This window comes from Bactrocera tryoni, chromosome 2, assembly GCF_016617805.1.
Source record: "Bactrocera tryoni isolate S06 chromosome 2, CSIRO_BtryS06_freeze2, whole genome shotgun sequence".
Classification (NCBI taxonomy): Eukaryota; Metazoa; Arthropoda; class Insecta; order Diptera; family Tephritidae; genus Bactrocera; species Bactrocera tryoni.
In genome coordinates this window covers 52,859,169-52,876,312 of record NC_052500.1, presented here as the reverse complement: position 1 = coordinate 52,876,312, position 17,144 = coordinate 52,859,169, and the positions used below count along the sequence as shown (strand labels likewise).

The 17,144-nt window shown below is 32.4% G+C and overlaps 3 protein-coding genes across 5 annotated transcripts; 2 read left to right on the top strand and 1 right to left on the bottom strand.

The window, feature by feature from the left end:
* The first annotated feature begins 4,903 nt into the window (after nt 1–4,903).
* On the top strand, nt 4,904–6,263 carry LOC120768754 (3,4-dihydroxyphenylacetaldehyde synthase 2). The gene is given in 4 exon segments (XM_040095526.1): nt 4,904–4,981; nt 5,045–5,486; nt 5,489–5,620; nt 5,623–6,263. Coding segments are annotated over 4 exon segments (1,293 nt in total).
* A 442-nt stretch (nt 6,264–6,705) lies between these two features.
* LOC120767971 (protein anon-37Cs) lies at nt 6,706–8,537 on the top strand. Its single transcript, XM_040094381.1, has 2 exons — nt 6,706–6,928; nt 7,005–8,537. Exons 1-2 carry the CDS (start codon nt 6,921–6,923, stop codon nt 8,494–8,496), a joined length of 1,500 nt encoding a protein of 499 aa, XP_039950315.1. The 5' UTR covers nt 6,706–6,920; the 3' UTR covers nt 8,497–8,537.
* LOC120767970 (aromatic-L-amino-acid decarboxylase) lies at nt 8,512–16,539 on the bottom strand. 3 transcript variants are annotated; one of them, XM_040094378.1, is made up of 6 exons: nt 16,324–16,539; nt 13,683–13,796; nt 13,484–13,569; nt 10,523–10,757; nt 10,061–10,459; nt 8,512–9,559 (listed from the first exon to the last, which is right to left on the bottom strand). In XM_040094378.1, exons 2-6 carry the CDS (start codon nt 13,755–13,757, stop codon nt 8,846–8,848), a joined length of 1,509 nt encoding a protein of 502 aa, XP_039950312.1. In that variant the 5' UTR covers nt 13,758–13,796; nt 16,324–16,539; the 3' UTR covers nt 8,512–8,845. The 3 variants fall into 3 exon arrangements, with proteins under 3 accessions (XP_039950312.1, XP_039950313.1, XP_039950314.1); XM_040094379.1 differs by having other exon boundaries at nt 13,683–13,793; XM_040094380.1 differs by lacking the exon at nt 13,683–13,796.
* Between the last annotated feature and the right edge of the window lie 605 nt (nt 16,540–17,144).

Below are 17,144 nucleotides of genomic sequence, written 5' to 3'. Positions count from 1 at the left end.
TAAAAAAATTCGATACTTTTTTATCAAACTGCCGCCATTTTGTCAAATTCCAAAGAAAAAAACTTCGATAGCGCGATAGAGAATGACGTTAAAAATATTCTCTCCAAATTGGATGTAGATATCTTCAAAACTCTTCCATTGAGAGCGGAACGCAAATTAATAATCATTTTGAAATTTTTGTTTGAGATCAAAATTGCGGCCGCAATCGTGGACATCGTACAAGACATTTTTTTACGTGTCATTTCAACAATTTATTTAACTATTATACACTCAATAAATAAACATAAAAAAAGACATGTCATGAATGTGTTTATTTATAAAAAACCAGACCGATTAGTTAATTTCAACATTAAAAAAACAGCGGGTAAATCAGTGATTTCTCAAAGAGTCACATTTTGATATTTTTGATTTCAGCTGAATCAGCACCAAGTTATGAGGATAACCGCAATTCAACTTTATTCCGCACTTTCCGTATATGACTTTCTTTTCTGAATTTTGATTACATGAAGAACCAATGACGGTGAAGAATAAAACTCGACACAAATACTTCAGGTAAAAATTTACGAAATCGGACAATAAGTTTTCAAGCACCCATATACCGAAAATGTACACGTGTGCCAAAACGGTAAAATTCGAGTCAATACTTCCTCAAGGCGTTATATAACCAACCTAAAGATTTTCGGACTTTCGTTAGACGGTCTGTGTGTGAGTTATCCACATAAAATTGTGTGCAAACATGATCACAACTATACATACTTAATTAATCTCAAAAGATGGTGCAATCAGTCCAGACCTTCCCCTAGCTCCAATATACGCCATATCTTGATTTCCGTCTTTCCAACAGACTTTGAATCATTTCTGCAGTCGACAAGTGCTTCAAACAGGAAATATAAATATATAGAATATAGATTGCGACAGCTTCGTCCCGTTAATTTTTGGAATGCGCTGAACATGAAAACATATTGTATAAGTTCGTAATTTCAGTAAAATTCAGTCGTTGAGTACGAAAAAATGGATTGGTTAATAAATAGTAAGATTGGCTTATTCCCAATAGAATTTTTTATTGGGGCAATTTCAGAATTACATGTTTTCGATTCAGGTTGCTATGGTTTAAAAATAATCAGGAGAGTATGAAATTAAAAAAAGAAACATAACGTGGTGTTTCGTCACATTTTTCTTTTATTTTTAATCAACTGATTTTGATGAGAAGTAAAAACATTTTCGAATCCCCTTGTATATAATTTACTAAGAAATTCCCAACTGGGTGGTTGAATTTATACGAGTACAGAAATACACATATTACAATGATACGTATAAATATTTTTTTGTATAAAAAACATTACACAATACAATATTTCGTTCACGCATGCAAACTTATTTTTGTAACGTGTGCCTACTCGTATTTGTGCCGTTTAGTCGTCTAGTCTTCAACAGCGATTTTCAAGTATTTTAAATAATACTAAAGGAAATCAAAAACACCTAATATGGACTTTAATGAATTTCGTGACTTTGGAAGTAGTACAATAGAGCTGCTAATACGCTATTTAAGAGATATTCCAAAACGGTAAGATTGTAGAAATTATATAATATCTATATGTATGTATATACTTTTACCCGTAATATTTCATATTTGGAAATTAACGAAATACCATTTTGACAAAAAAACAAGAAAAGACGTCAACTTCGGTTGCACCGAAGCTAAATACCCTTCACAGGTGCATTTCTGTTAGTAACTATGTGTTCAGTTTGTATGGCAGCTATATGCTATAGTTAACCGATCTGAACAATTTCTTCGGAGATTACATTGTTGCCTTAGAAAATAATATATTCCAAATTTTGTTAATAGATCTTGTCAAATGTGAAAGTTTTCCATACAAGAACTTGATTCCGATCGTTCAGTTTGTATGGCAGCTATATGTTATAGTGGTCCGATATCGGCCGTTCCGACAAATGAGCAGCTTCTTGAAGAGAAAATGACGTTTGCAAAATTTCAAAACGATATCTTAAAAACTGAGGGACTAGTTCGTATATATACAGACAGACAGACGGACAGACAGACGGACATGGCTAAATCGACTCAGCTCAACATACTGATCATTTATATCTATATATACTTTATAGGGTCTCCGACGATTCCTTCTGGGTGTTACAAACTTCGTGACAAACTTAATATACCCTTTTCAGGGTATAAATATGTTAAATAAAAAAAACTTATTAACATTCAAATATAAAGCATAGCAATGCGCGTATTTTCTTAAAGCGAGACTTAACCTCTTTGTATTAGTATTAACCTATTAATCAGCACCGATAATTTTTTAAGGCTAAAAAATCACAGTAAGATGAAAGCCAGTGAAAACGGAAGACAAAATAACGAAAAAGTAAATGAATATAATTTACAGGCGATCTGAGATCGCGTAGAGGAAGTATTGGAGAACGGTTTAATATTTAAGGGTTAAAAACAATTCATGTCAAAACTACGAATCTTAAGGAAAAAAGATTAATGGCAAAGTTAGAAGTAATAACAAGCTCTACAACTTGTTTTTACATCTTTTTCAGATAAATCTAAAAATAAAATTAATTCATCGATTTTTGGGTTTTTATTTTCATTTCAAAAATTTATTTTAGGAAACTCGGTGTAAATTTACATTTTTATTCTCTCGCAACAAAGTTGCTAAGGAGAGTATTATAGTTTTGTTCACATAACGGTTGTTTGTAAATCCTAAAACTAAAAGAGTCAGATATAGGGTTATATATACCAAAGTGATCAGGGTGACGAGTAGAGTTGAAATCCGGATGTCTGTCTGTCCGTCCGTCCGTCTGTCCGTCCATCTGCCCGTCCGCCTGTCCGTCCGGCCGTCCGTCCGTGCAAGCTGTAACTTGAGTACACGTATTTCTTGGCTCCATAAGAAGGTTAAGTTCGAAGATGGGCAAAATCGGCCAACTGCCACGCCCACAAAATGGCGGAAACCGAAAACCTATAAAGTGTCATAATTAGGCCATAAATAAAGATATTAAAGTGAAATTTGGCACAAAGGATCGCATAAGGGAGGGGCATAATTGGACGTAATTTTTTTGGAAAAGTGGGCGTGGCCCTGCCCCTACTAAGTTGTTTGTACATATCTTGGAAACTACTATAGCTATGTCAACCAAACTCTATAGAATCGTTTCCTTCAGGCATTTCCATATACAGTTCAAAAATGGAAGAAATCGGATAATAACCACGCCCACCTCCCATACAAAGGTTATGTTGCAGATCACTAAAAGTGCGTTAACCGACTAATAAAAACGTCAGAAACACTAAATTTTACGGAAGAAATGGCAGAAGGAAGCTGCACCCAGGCTTTTTTCAAAAATTGAAAATGGGCGTGGCGTCGCCCACTTATGGAGCAAAAACCATATCTCAGGAACTACTAGACCGATTTCAATGAAATTCAGTATATAATATTTTCCTAACACCCTGATGACATGTACGAAATATGGGTGAAATCGGTTCACAACCACGCCTTCTTCCAATATAACGCTATTTTGAATTCCATCTGATGCCTTCTCTGTATAATATATACATTAGGAACCAATGATAATAGCGGAATAAAACTTTACACAAATACGGTATTTGAAAAATATGTAAATGACGGATAATGAAATCTCGATTATCACTTTATCATGCGAGAGTATAAAATGTTCGGTGACACCCGAACTTAGCCCTTCCTTACTTGTTTTTTATAACTTATCGCCGTTATGGAGATAATTTCATAATGCCACTCTCACAAGAACCCTTGTACTCATTGACACAAAACTGGGACATTCTATTTTTTCTGTGTTCTGGCGTTGTCCTATTTGAACACAATTACCATACTTTCCTATTGGATCACCAAAATAATCAGAAAAGAACATAAACAACTCTTCACAAATAATAAATTTTCAAAAAAAAATTTACAAAAGATATCATTTCAAAAAAGTTTTCAATTAAGCTTCTTGGGGAGAAAAGGACGTGTACAAAATTTCAAAGCGATATTTCAAAACTGAGGACTAGTTCGGGTATATAGAATCAGACGGCAAAATCAAATTAGCACATCACGCTGATCGTGATTTTATAGGGTCTCCGACGTATACTTCTGGGTGTTAGGAAACCGTGTTCAGGGTATAAAACCAGAAAAAAATTTTATGTGACATTAAAGGAACTTGTTGGACACATTTTTCATCAATATTTGTATGTGTGAAAGCTCTGGGGCCCTATTCTGGGGTCACTGTGTCACAAATCAATTAAAAAAATTTGCATAATGGAATTGATTGCGCCTCGAATTGTTACGGCATTGCACGTTTTCTCCGGTTCTGACGCCAGTGACTTCTTCTTTACTGTGGCTTTGAAAGTTACAGAGAGTTCAGAGAGAGAAACATGTGTAGTAGTACTGTAAAATATGCCGTATTTTCTCTTTATTTCGCTCCATGTTTGCGATGCTATAACTCACGAACGACTTAAAAGAAACGACAATCAATCAAACACGTGTTAGCGCGTGAAATGAGCTTTCCAAAAAGGTATAGCATGACCCGATGCGACGAATAAAACTAGAACTACGCGCTTTCAGCGCCAACTAGCGAAAATACCGCAAGACTTTTTTGACAACCTATTATTTACTCAATTTTTCAATTAATAACTTTACATTTTTGTAATTTTTTTTGCAATCGGGTAAAGATCATCTTCATTGCAAGGGCTAAGTAAACTATTTTGTGCTTCAAAATCTGCTTACGATGTAGTAAATTTTAAGAACTGTAATTCTCTTTCGCACTTTGAGTACTAATCCACATAGAGACTGTTTTAGCGAATCCGACTGCTAGAATGGTCTATTTATAATTATTGTACTGTCATCGGTCGAGCCGTTTTCGATAAATCACGCATTACCCGATGAAATGCCAGAGCAAGCTGAAAACTATTATCGGAGAGTTACTCATAGCTGGCCTTGGCGTACTGGGTTTAAATTGGGTGAGTCTATTATCTAATATGGTTGAATCAGCATAGTTGCTAATTCACAAATATTTTCCACAGGATCGCAGTCCAGTCTTCACTGAACTTGAAGTAGTTGTTTTGGATAGGCTTGCTAAATTTCTTAGATTACCTCTGCATTTTCTACACTCTGCGAAAGGTCCTGGCGGTGGTATAATTCAGAGTTCAGCAAGTGAAGCGATTTTACTTGCTGTGACAGCGCGTGAGCAAATGGTGCAACGAATGACAAAACGAATGGAAATAAGCGAAAGTATTATCAGAAGCAAATTAACTGCATTTTCCAGCGACCAGAGTAATAGTTGTATAGAAAAGTCAGACAAATTAGACTGTTTGCCGATCCAATTGCTCCCCACTGCAGATGATTTTGTACTGCGTGCACAACAGTTGGAAGCAGCGATAACAGAAGATTTATCTCGAGGACTAATATCCACAATGTGTATAGCTGCACTTGATACAACTGGCACCTGCGCTTATGATGACATCAAAGCACAACACAAATCTGTCAGCATTATCAAATTTGGCTGCATGTGGATGCAGCGTATGCAGGCGCTGCTTTGGCATTGGATGAATACGCAGATTTGCACGACGGATTGCATGATATTGATTCCCTCAATATAAATTTAATTACGATTGAGCAGTAATGTGGCTGAAAGTTGCTGGAAAACTTGTGGAAACTCTTCAAGTGAACCGCATCTACTTAGAAAACATTGAGAAAACTAATAAGCACGACTTGCCTGGCTTCCGCAATTGGCAAATATCCTTGGGTAGATGTTTTAGGACACTTAAAGTCTGGATAGCTTTCCGTACAGTGGGTGCTGAAGGTTTACGTAGGCATTTACAACACCATCTGAAACTATCGGCGCGTTTCGAAAAATATATTTTAGTTGATAATCGCTTTGAATTGGTGGCTAAACGCTCACTTGGCATCGGTTGGTTCAGAGTTAGAGGTAAATTGGCAACACGGTTATTGCGACGGCTATTGGACAGTAAAAGAATAAATATAGTGCAATCAATACATTGTGCAAAGATTTTCTTGCGTTTTGTTATATGTGGAACGGATACTAAAGAAGAAGACATTAATTTTGCCTGGACTGAAATTCAAAGTGAACTGAGTGAGATGCGTGTAATACAGGAAGAACTGAAAATACCGGATGGCATTGCCAAATGCAAAAGTACTATATGCGAAATTTGTTTGGAATCCTTAAGGAAACGGAAGTCTTTAAATTTAGGTGATATGTATTTATTCAATTCATCTGAGTAGTATAAGTAGGAGTTAATTGAAATAAATATTTAACAAATTTTATTTTACTAGAAATTACAAATATTTATGTATTTTCTTTAACCTTCATAATATGAGTTTCTGTTGATTATCATCTGATGAGTTAACTTATCATCATTCAATTTTACAACGAATTATATATCTGTAGATTATGAATTATTGAATAATAAAATAATTTATTATCAAGGTAGAGTTAAACATAAAAATATATTTATTTATGAAAGTAATGCAACAAATACTAAACACTAAATGTTATATGCGCTCCATTTTATAATAAATTTTAAATATGTGTTGTACTTTTTAATATACATATATTATTTATTTAACACTTTTCTTGGTGTAGCATACTTTTGAAGAAAATACAATTTATTTTTTAGACGTGACTGTTTCCGAACTCATATGTAGTCAAGGGTGGCAGCGCCATTTTGCCCAGCTGATATATTTGTTAAATACCCTAAAATGCTAAGAAAATGAAGATCTGGTAATAACAGCAAATAATAACAAAATATAAAAAATATTTCGGTCGCAATTTCAAGTCAAACATTTTAGTGAAAATAAATTACCATTTAAAACTAGAAAAAATAGTTGTCTTTAATAATCAGTTAAAAAATTTAATTTACGGCAAATAAAGGAAGTGCAATGAGATAGTAAGACCAGTTGACATTTAGTTTCTAGAGCCTACTATTAAGTTTTTCTAATGTTTATTGAACACAAATTTTACAGCATTCGTTGTGTTGGACGAAAACTACATGGCACAAACCTAGTTAATAATACGTTCAAAACCACATATCCAACAAACATTTTGAATAAACCCAGAAATGAGGTAGCCGTAGTCGTTATTGGCGCAGGACTTGCCGGTCTATCAGCTGCGAATCATTTAATTAAAAATGGTTTCAAACAAACAATAGTACTGGAGGCTACTGATCGTTATGGTGGACGTATAATTTCCAAGCAATTCGGTGATGCTTATTGCGAATTGGGCGCGAAATTTGTGCCCATAAACGCAAAAGATGATACGGTCTACAACATACTGCAAAGCATGAGAGGGCTACCGAAAAAAGTAATACCAAACAAAGACAAATTGTATATAAATGCATTTGGAGAAAAAGTTGATCGGAAACTACCCGAGCTAATAGATAGACTCTACAAGCGGCTTTGTTCACATATACAGTTGGATGAAAAATACAGAACTGGCGCAATGGATGACTTAAATAATTTACACACATATTTTCAAGCTGAAAAATCAAGATTAATAACATCGGTTTTTAATGGAGACGAACGGAAAACTGCAAATGAAATATTCAATTCACTAATCAAAGAGTTTGGCAGCCTTTTAGGTTGCTCGCTGGAATATGTTAATATTGAACATATAACAAAGTTGAAAAATGGTGTCAATTTTGGCAACTACATTTACATACCTACTGGCTTAGACAACATATTACATGTCTTAACGAAAAATCTCTGCAATACGCAGTTAAGGATTGGCAAGCCGGTTGGTGAAATCAATTGGTATATACCGCCAGAAATTGGTGGAAAACGTGTTGCTTGCTTAGATGGTGATGTATTTCGCGCTGATCACATAATTTGCACAGTGCCATTGGGTGTACTTAAAATCTTTTCTGAAAATATGTTCAGACCGTCATTACCAAGCAACAAAATAAATTCCATAAAAAAACTTGGGTTTGGAAGTCCAGTAAAAATTTATTTTGAATACGAGGGAAATATAGACAGCTGGCTGAAGAGTAGTTTGCGGCCATTATGGCAAGCTGATGGTACTAATTCAGATATGACATGGACGAAACAAGTTGTCGAGATATCGAAATTACCAAAAAGCAATAGAGTGGTAGAAGTAATTATTGGTGGTGAATTTTACGAAAAAATTGAGAAATTACCAGATATGGAAGTGCTAACCGAAATTACAAATCTATTGCGTACACTGTTGAAAAATCGAAATATTCCTTATCCTTCTACGATCTTGCGTTCTAATTGGAGTTCACTGGCATGCTATTTGGGTGGTCGTCCTTATTTTTCCACTGGTAGCACAATAAATGACGTTTTAACACTGGCCGAGCCGGTGGGACCCATGTCAAGTCTACTTTTTGCTGGCGATGCAACCATAGTAGAAGGCTTTGGTACTGTAGATGGTGCGCATAAGAGTGGCATTAGAGAGGCGCAACGCATAATCGATCACTACAAAAAACACGAGGCTGTTTAATTAAAACCATAGAAATGAAATGGCAAATGTGATATTTTTTTAATTACGTTTTAATAACATGAACTTTGATTTAAAGTTTATAAATAGCTTACTTATTAGCATATAACACACAACAACAATGCAAAACTGTTAAAAGCATTAAGTAAATAGTATTTGGCTATAATATCAACAACAATAATATATTTAAGCATTTATGTACTAATGGAATATATATAGTAGAGAGAATGTTAGCAGGCGTTCGTTGTCATAGAACCAATTGAAGTACAACTTCAGGTTCGTTCCCTAAATGAGTCATTTTCTTTCTTTATGTTTTAAGTCTTCATTTTTAATACAACTGGTTTTATTGTTTTTATTCCTTGCAGATGTCATTAGCAGCTTCACTAACTTCATGCCAAGAATACTCCATATCCTCTGGCTTGGTGAATCTGGAGCAAACAGCCATACGCAAAAAGTATACATCATTTATTTTACTCGGCACCATATGTATGTTACCGCGTCCGTTAATAAGTCTCAAAAGTTTTTCACTCTTTTCATTAGCACCCTTTAAACGGAAACAAACCAAACCCATATTTACATCACCAACGATTTCAAAACGATTATCGGCTCTGCAGAGATCAGCAAACTGTGTAGCGTAACCACAGTGACGTCTTATGTGTGCTTGTAGATTTTGCACGCCATACAAACGTAGTACAAACCACAATTTCAAAGCACGGAAACGACGACCTAATGGAATTTGCCAGTGTCTATAGTCAGGGGCTGAACCTTGCATGTCGTGCTTCAAATACAATGGGTCCACATTGAAAGCATTCACCACCCAACTGGGATCTTTGAGCCACATAGCGCTGCAATCGAAATTCACCAACATCCATTTGTGTGGATTAAAATTAAACGAGTCTGCTGTTTCGATGCCTTTCATCAGATGACGATATTCGGGGCAAATGAAAACGGCACCCGCATAAGCAGCATCCACATGTATCCAAACGCCGTACTTGTTGCCAACAGGGCCACATTCGTCTAAGTAATCGAAAGCACATGAATTAGTAGTGCCCAAAGTGACGACGGCCTACAAATAGACATTAAAAAATATATTAGAAATTTATTCGAAATTACTGAAGCGTAGATATTCTTATGAAAAATTGGCATAGACATATATGTATGTATGTATGTATGTACTTAAATTTGCTTAAAAAATTTAAAGTATAGACAATTGTCATAACAAACACAATTAGACGTTATATTAAAAACGCTGCTATATTAAAAAATTCAAAACCTTAATTATTTCAAACATTTTTAAAAGGCTTTATAGCTGTGAATTTTAAGCTACTCAATTTTAAATTTTTAATTAAAAAAAAAATAGCAAAATTAAACTTCTTGTATTCGAAAAAGTATTTTTGCTAGCGTTTTCTAATAGTTAAAAAAACAATATTCGAACACATAACAAATATACTCAAATAATGGAAAAGAAATTTAAAGTAACAAATATATATATGACAAACTTCACTAAATAAAAATATATTAATTTTATTTCTAAATTCCTTAACCAATGTATTTTACTTATACGTACATAGAATGGTATAAGTCCGTCCTCCAAATCCTTTTTAATTGCCGCTTCTAAAGCCTCACCACGAAGCCGGTTGTCTTTATCAGCTGGTACGCCACGCAATTTAACACCACCAAGTAAACCAGCACGCTCAACCGACGAATGCGCCTGTGAAGAGCTGTAGCCAACCAATTTTGAAATGATTGTATTTTCACTCCAGTCTGGATGCAGTTTTTTAACCTCTTCGATTTTCTTAGCTTTAGCACCCAAAAGGGCCACAAGAGTTGCTTCGCTGGCTGTTCCTTGTATCACACCACCGCCTTTACCACCCGAGCAGGCCAAGAATTCCTGGGGCAAGCCAATCATTTTACCCAACCAATCCAACATGACTACTTCCAACTCGGTACATGCGGGACTAGCAATCTTTTAAAATAAAAATGATTATTTCTCGAATTTAATAATTGAGAATAATGTCATACAACATACCCAAGAGAAACCGATGCATGCGATCGCACCACTTAACATATCTGCAACAATGGCTGGATATGAGTTGGCTGTTGGAAAGTATGCATGGAACTTTGGACTATGCCAGTGTGTGACGCCAGGCATTATAACGCGTTCAATATCCTTCATAACATCCTCCCAGCTTTCTGGTGTCTCCGGTGCAGCATCGGGAATGAGTGGTCGCAAGTAACCGGGTTTTACATCGGAAAGAACACGTCTGAAATTGTTTAAAAACGTTAAATATTTATTTTTTATTTACAAGATGTAGATTGTGTGCATATGTTAAAGAATTGTGAATCTATCAACCGAAAAAGGATGATCTTCAAAAAAAAATTACTGTACATTCCGAATTTTTCTCAGACATGAAGAATCAAAGAAAATTGAGAAAAACTATTTAAACAAAGTATCGTATAATTCCAGTCATCACAAGTATCAGGCCGGATATCCATCCGATCGAAATTGATATTCGTCACGACCACGGAAGATTTGAAAAGTACAGGTATTACAACGTTAGACATCCGGATAATTCACGAAGAAATTTTTCACAACCACGAAATATTTGATTCCTGTTTTTGAAGAATAGAAAAACTTCCGAAACGAAGTACTAATTTATGGTAATATATTAAAGCTGTCAAAACGGTAAATAGAGCTGAACCGCATATCCGTCCTATCAAAAATGACAGAGCAGAACCCTCTTGACAAAATCTGTCACTAACAGGGCAGTTTTGAAAATCAAGCTTTCAAAAATCATCTAATTTATTGAAAATAGTATCAGACAGATAACAATTTATTTGTTAAATATTGCCGTAATAGTAAAATTCAGCCGTAAAACAATAAATAACGTGACAATGCAATGAATGCAGCCTAATGCCGTTCCTATTATTATTTCACTTTTAATTAGTTATATAATTACAAGGTTAGCTAATTATTTGAAGCAAAGATTAACAGCACTCATACATAGACATACATCTAAATGCAGTTATGCTTATATATACTATGTATGCTCATTGGTTCGCAGTGAATATATAAATATGTAAGTACATTCACCGAGTTTCATTGAAGAACAAGCACACGTGTTTCTCATTGTGTTTGCTGAGAGTTTTACTCATTCATTTGGCTGGTCGTTTTTCTTAGATTTGTAACTGAAGGCTTAAATGCTAATTATATTGCAATAAGAAATGAAAGTGCGGAACCAGTCATTCAGTTTGACCTTAAGGCGTGACAGAAAATGTACCGAATGTTTTTTTTTGTGATTTTGTGCTTTTGCTTAGTATATTTTTATTTTTGTATTTCAATGTCGGTATTTGAAAGTGAGAATTATTGATGGAATGGAGCGCAACTGAATTAAAATTTGCATATATGTATATAGACATACATACATATGTATGTACATGTATAAGTACATATGTATAACAATTTTAACTAATACAGTACCTGTCCAATAAATTACGAACGAACAAAAAAATTATCCGGAGTTCTAACTTTAATAATTAATAAAAACATAAATATTTGGAGTATTTAAAAAAAAAAAATTTTTATATGCTATATATGTACATTAAACTTAAATTATTCATATTTTTGTATTGAATCATTGAATATTATTAAATTATATTCAAAATATAAAATTTTTGTTTTCGTTCGTAATTTATTGGACAAGTACTGTACATGACTTCTTTGGTAAATAACAAGTTTTTGTATATAAAAGTTGGATGTAAAATTTTTAAGCATTTTAATATTTGAATATTAGAGAAAAAATGTCATATGTACATATAAATAATAATTTTTTTTTTGTACAATTTTTGTAAAAAATATTTTTTTTATTAATTTCAATATTAGAAAAAACCCTCACTTGCATAATTATATGTTTTCTTTCGTTTTTTTTATTTTAATCATAAAAACTTATAACTGTCACTTCGGAAATAATCTCAATCTTCTTTATTATTACATCAATTAGAAAAATGGAAAACACACCAAATTGTAGATTTTTATGAAAATAATTTGACAATTGACCATTCGAAAACGGCAAAAAAGTTCAATCACTCAAAAATCGAAATCGAGCGCGAAAAGTGACCACACAAAGCAAGAAAGTAAACGATTTTGTGCTAAAGAAATTTGAGAAAGATGAAATTATCAATCAGCAACATAATCAGTTCAGATTTATGCAATTGCAATTGAAATAAAACATTTTTTGATAAATCTAAACTTTGACGCGATAAAATTTTAAATTTAACTATGCTCCGAAAAAATATTTTCTTTTGGTGCACATTGTCAAACATGTAGAATAAATTTTGAAAAATAAATCAGTTGATATGCTTTCTAACGCTATCTGATTTGCATTTGGTAGAGAATTTTAACGAGCGCACTTAATCTTAATAGGAAGTGTAACCTCCTATAGTAAGTTTTTTTATAAAGTTTTTTTATAAAGTTGCGATCGCATAAATATATCTCTTTGGAAACTTAGTATTTCGTATTTCTAGAAAAGTAAGCAAATTCTTACAAAAATTCTAACTTATCACATTAATACCTAAAAACCGAGATTATTATTTTTTAATAATTTCCCGTCTTTAACTTTGTAAAGTTAAACAAAAATTGTAATCTTAAGTACGCGTTCATTATTATAACACAGTTATGTAGAAATATGTTTGTATACTATTTAGAGACTTTACTCTCAATTGTAAGTGGCTTGACTTGTGTTAAATAGTGATAAGATTTCATGAGATAGCACGTTTCACTGATAGTGGCTCTCTCTTAAGTGCGTTTTCTACATTTTTTATTAGCTCTATCAATAATTAATTAATATTATTTATGTTAGTGACATCCCTTACATGTCTGTTTCTTTTCTTAAAGATAGAGCTACAAGTTCAATGCCACTGTATATTCATTTGGGCAGATTTTTGACACTGCTGAGTGATCAACTTTTTTTCTTTATTTTGCTTTGCTTACCTATCGCGTATATTCTCCAAATAATCGGCGATATAATCAACCATCGTTTTAGCAAAATCTTTGAACTCGGGTGCCTCCATGTCGATCTAAGGGTTAATAAAATAAAATTTTTATTTTTCATAAAAGCATATTTTATAGTAAAGATAGTTTCCTGTTAATTAAACAAATACCATTTTGAAAATCTATATACACAACTTACCGACACGTTAGGGTCAAGCTTATCCATATTTATATCAGAAATACCCTTCACCAAATTTTCCAAATTATTATTCATTTTATTGAAGAGTGTTTTATAAATTTTGACTTTTTGCTACTTTATAGAGAAATAGAATAGGAAAAAATATGTTAAGTAAAAGCAGTCACAGTAATGGATATGTATGTGTTTATTAATAATGCAGGTGTTCCATATCTAACAATGTACTTAAGTTTTTATTAATTTATACAAATACTGTACGTAGGTATTTATAAGTATATTCATAGGTTCTACTTTCCAACTAAGCCGATTGCTACTAATAATTCATTATTATTATTTATTTTTCCTTTAAGGCGAGAGAATTTTTCAACCGGTTCTAATTTCTAACACTTTAATACAGATTTTACACATGGTTACATTCATTGATCTTTGATCTTTGGAAAAGATTTTGGAAAAAATTGTGTTTCGTTAAGCCATAAACCTAACAATGTACTTAAGGGGGTATTCTATTCTAGAATTTTGAAAAAAATCGTTTTTTTTTCATATATTTAAAGTTTAGACCCTTAAGGACATATCCTCCAAAGGATTTTTAAAAATTAAAATTATTTTCAGAGCTTTAGTGACGCAGTACCTAGCCCGGTTCGGCTTGACTCACTTTTTTAAACGCGTTTTTCTCGAAACTACTTGTTCCACACGCCATTATCTCAAGTTTTATGCAACCGATTTACTTGAAATTTTGTGTGAGCCTTCTTTATATAATCCTTTATCGTTCCTACCAGCATCGTGTCAAAATTTTTGTTTTTAATATTTTAAAAAAATTCAGGAATTTCAAAAAAAGCGTAAAAAATGAATTTTATTAAAAAAAAAAAAATCGTGTTCCCTGATTTCTTTTGATTTTTTTTTCAGACCACCAGGAGAGTCAGGATCAATGTCACCAGGATGCGCCCCCTCTTATTATTTTAATTTTTAATATTTTTTTGTAACATTTTTTCTGTTTTTTTATCAATAAAAACATCATAAAAAAATGGATGGTAAAAATATTTTTTGGTTTTTTTTTTAAATAAAATTCAAAAAACTGCTCAAAATTTGATTTCTAGACTAGAATACCGCCTTAAGTGTTCTTGCTTATCGTATCTGGTAATCATAAGTTTCATTCATAACTATTTATATATAAATAAATGTAAAAAAATTTACATACATATGTTTATAATAGGCAATAAAATCAAGAAAAAATATTAATTTTTGTTGTAATATAATTGAATGATAAAGTTAGCCAAATAATTTCTTTAAACATAGTAATTTTTGACTCCAAGTAGTCTTCCATAACCAATTTTATAGAAATAAAAAATATATAAATATAAGTTTTAAAATTACAGTTAACGTATTAAATAGTTGTAAAACCTACATATTTAATCGTTAATCATAATTTTAATAAATAATAAGGAGTATTTAAAATTATGCTCACTATACTCGTATCAGAAGTGTATCGGCTTAAACGCCTAAAAATAGGCAATGATTAAAATAAGATGATTTTTGGCTCGCTAAAGTTATATTTCTAATACAATCGAAAAACTGGCTGGTCATCGTAAGAAGAAATATAACATATAATAAATAAGCGGAAAAAATCAAAGCGATCGGATGATTAGTTTTTGAGTGACAACTCAGCCAAAGTTGGAAAATGCAGTTTTGAGCAAAACCCGTTCAAAGATACGCTGATTGATATTAAAAAATTTAGTACTATGTTATTTTTAAATGTAATTAGACTACCCAAATACGCAAAAACAATATGCATTATAAATATATATTTTTAATTTTAACTGCAGGTATGTATATATGTTCTTTAAACTACTGATTTTATAAAGAAAACCTAAATTACTAATAACAAATGAACCTAATAGTACCGTGCATGTTTCTGTGTTTCTTTTTCTACGTGCTACGCCCCTGACTTATGCGCTCCGAAATCCATTGGCAAAGATTCAATGTAAATATTTAAGACATACATACATACATACATTTACCTATGTGCTTATGTATGTATGTACTATATATTATGCGTTTTATGCAAATATACTATAAAAGCTTATACGAAATATTGTTAGCCTTGTTATTTGTGTATCAAATCGACAGGTAATTAAAAGAATAAGCATTAATAAAGTAAATTTTTGCTGTTAATGCGTATATATGTATTTGTGTATGTAGGTATATTTTAGCTTGAATATGAACTAACAGTAATGTAGTTAGCATAACATAACATAGTAAAGCAAAAGAATTTGTGTTAATGCACTTGTGTATTAGCCAGTTCACAAATATGTACATACATACATATGTATATCTTTACAATGGGTATATGCACTTATAAATTTGTAAGTATACGGATTTGTAGCACACGATTATTGGAAAAGGCACAAAACTAGAATTTTTTTTAACTTATTTATACCAAAATTTTTAAGAATTATTCTCTTATTATATTATATAAAAAATATTATTTTAAAAGAATTATAAAAAAAATGCATAAAAAACATCTAACAATAAAATAAAACAATTACTAAAAAATATTTATTAAGAAATTTGGTAATAAAAAAAATTATTTTTTCAACTTGTTTTTTTTTTATTAAAGTTATGAAAATTTCCATTTCAGCACACTCACCACAATTTAACTTTGTATCTGTCTGCACTTATTTACACTTTGTAATTCTAAGTAAATTTTATGAGCAACAAATTCAATTAAAACTGCCGCACAACAATAAATGGCAATAAAACCTATTAGCACTATAATACTTGTATATAAATATATTTATACAGAACAAAACGAGTGAGCTCGCGGCAATGCTGTTCACTACTGTTCGAGTTAACTAAAGCACGAGCGTTTATCAACTGAAAAGACTTCAGTGATTGAAGCGAAATTTAAAGCAAAAAGCCCCGCAGGACCGGTTCAGCAAAAGCGGAGCAACGAAAATGCGCAGGTGCCTTCTAAATATATGTACATACATACAAATATATATAATATAGACCAATTGTAACAACAAGTGGTTGGTTGACACACACACACACACACACACACTTTTATATTTGTACATAAGTATGTTTATCTGCTGAAGCGCGTTTGCTTAATTCTGTGAATGCAGTTCATAGCGCTTTAATCAGCGTTAGATGCAAGCGAATCTTATCAGAAAAACCCAACTACAAATAAAGCTAAAACAGCACCTTAACGATCGAAGTGTGCGGAACTAACAGCAACGGTGGAAACGTGCAGCAGCTCGTGAGAAGTCTAAGCAAGATAACACTCTTATATGTATATACGAAAGATTTATAGTAAATATTTGTATATACATATATGTATGTATGTATGTATATGTATGTAACTATCGATAATCAATTATAAAAAAAGAAACATTAAGCCCGAACTGTCAAATGTTACGCATGTGTAGACTCTTCATACGTACATACATATGTATGGAGGTACATAGA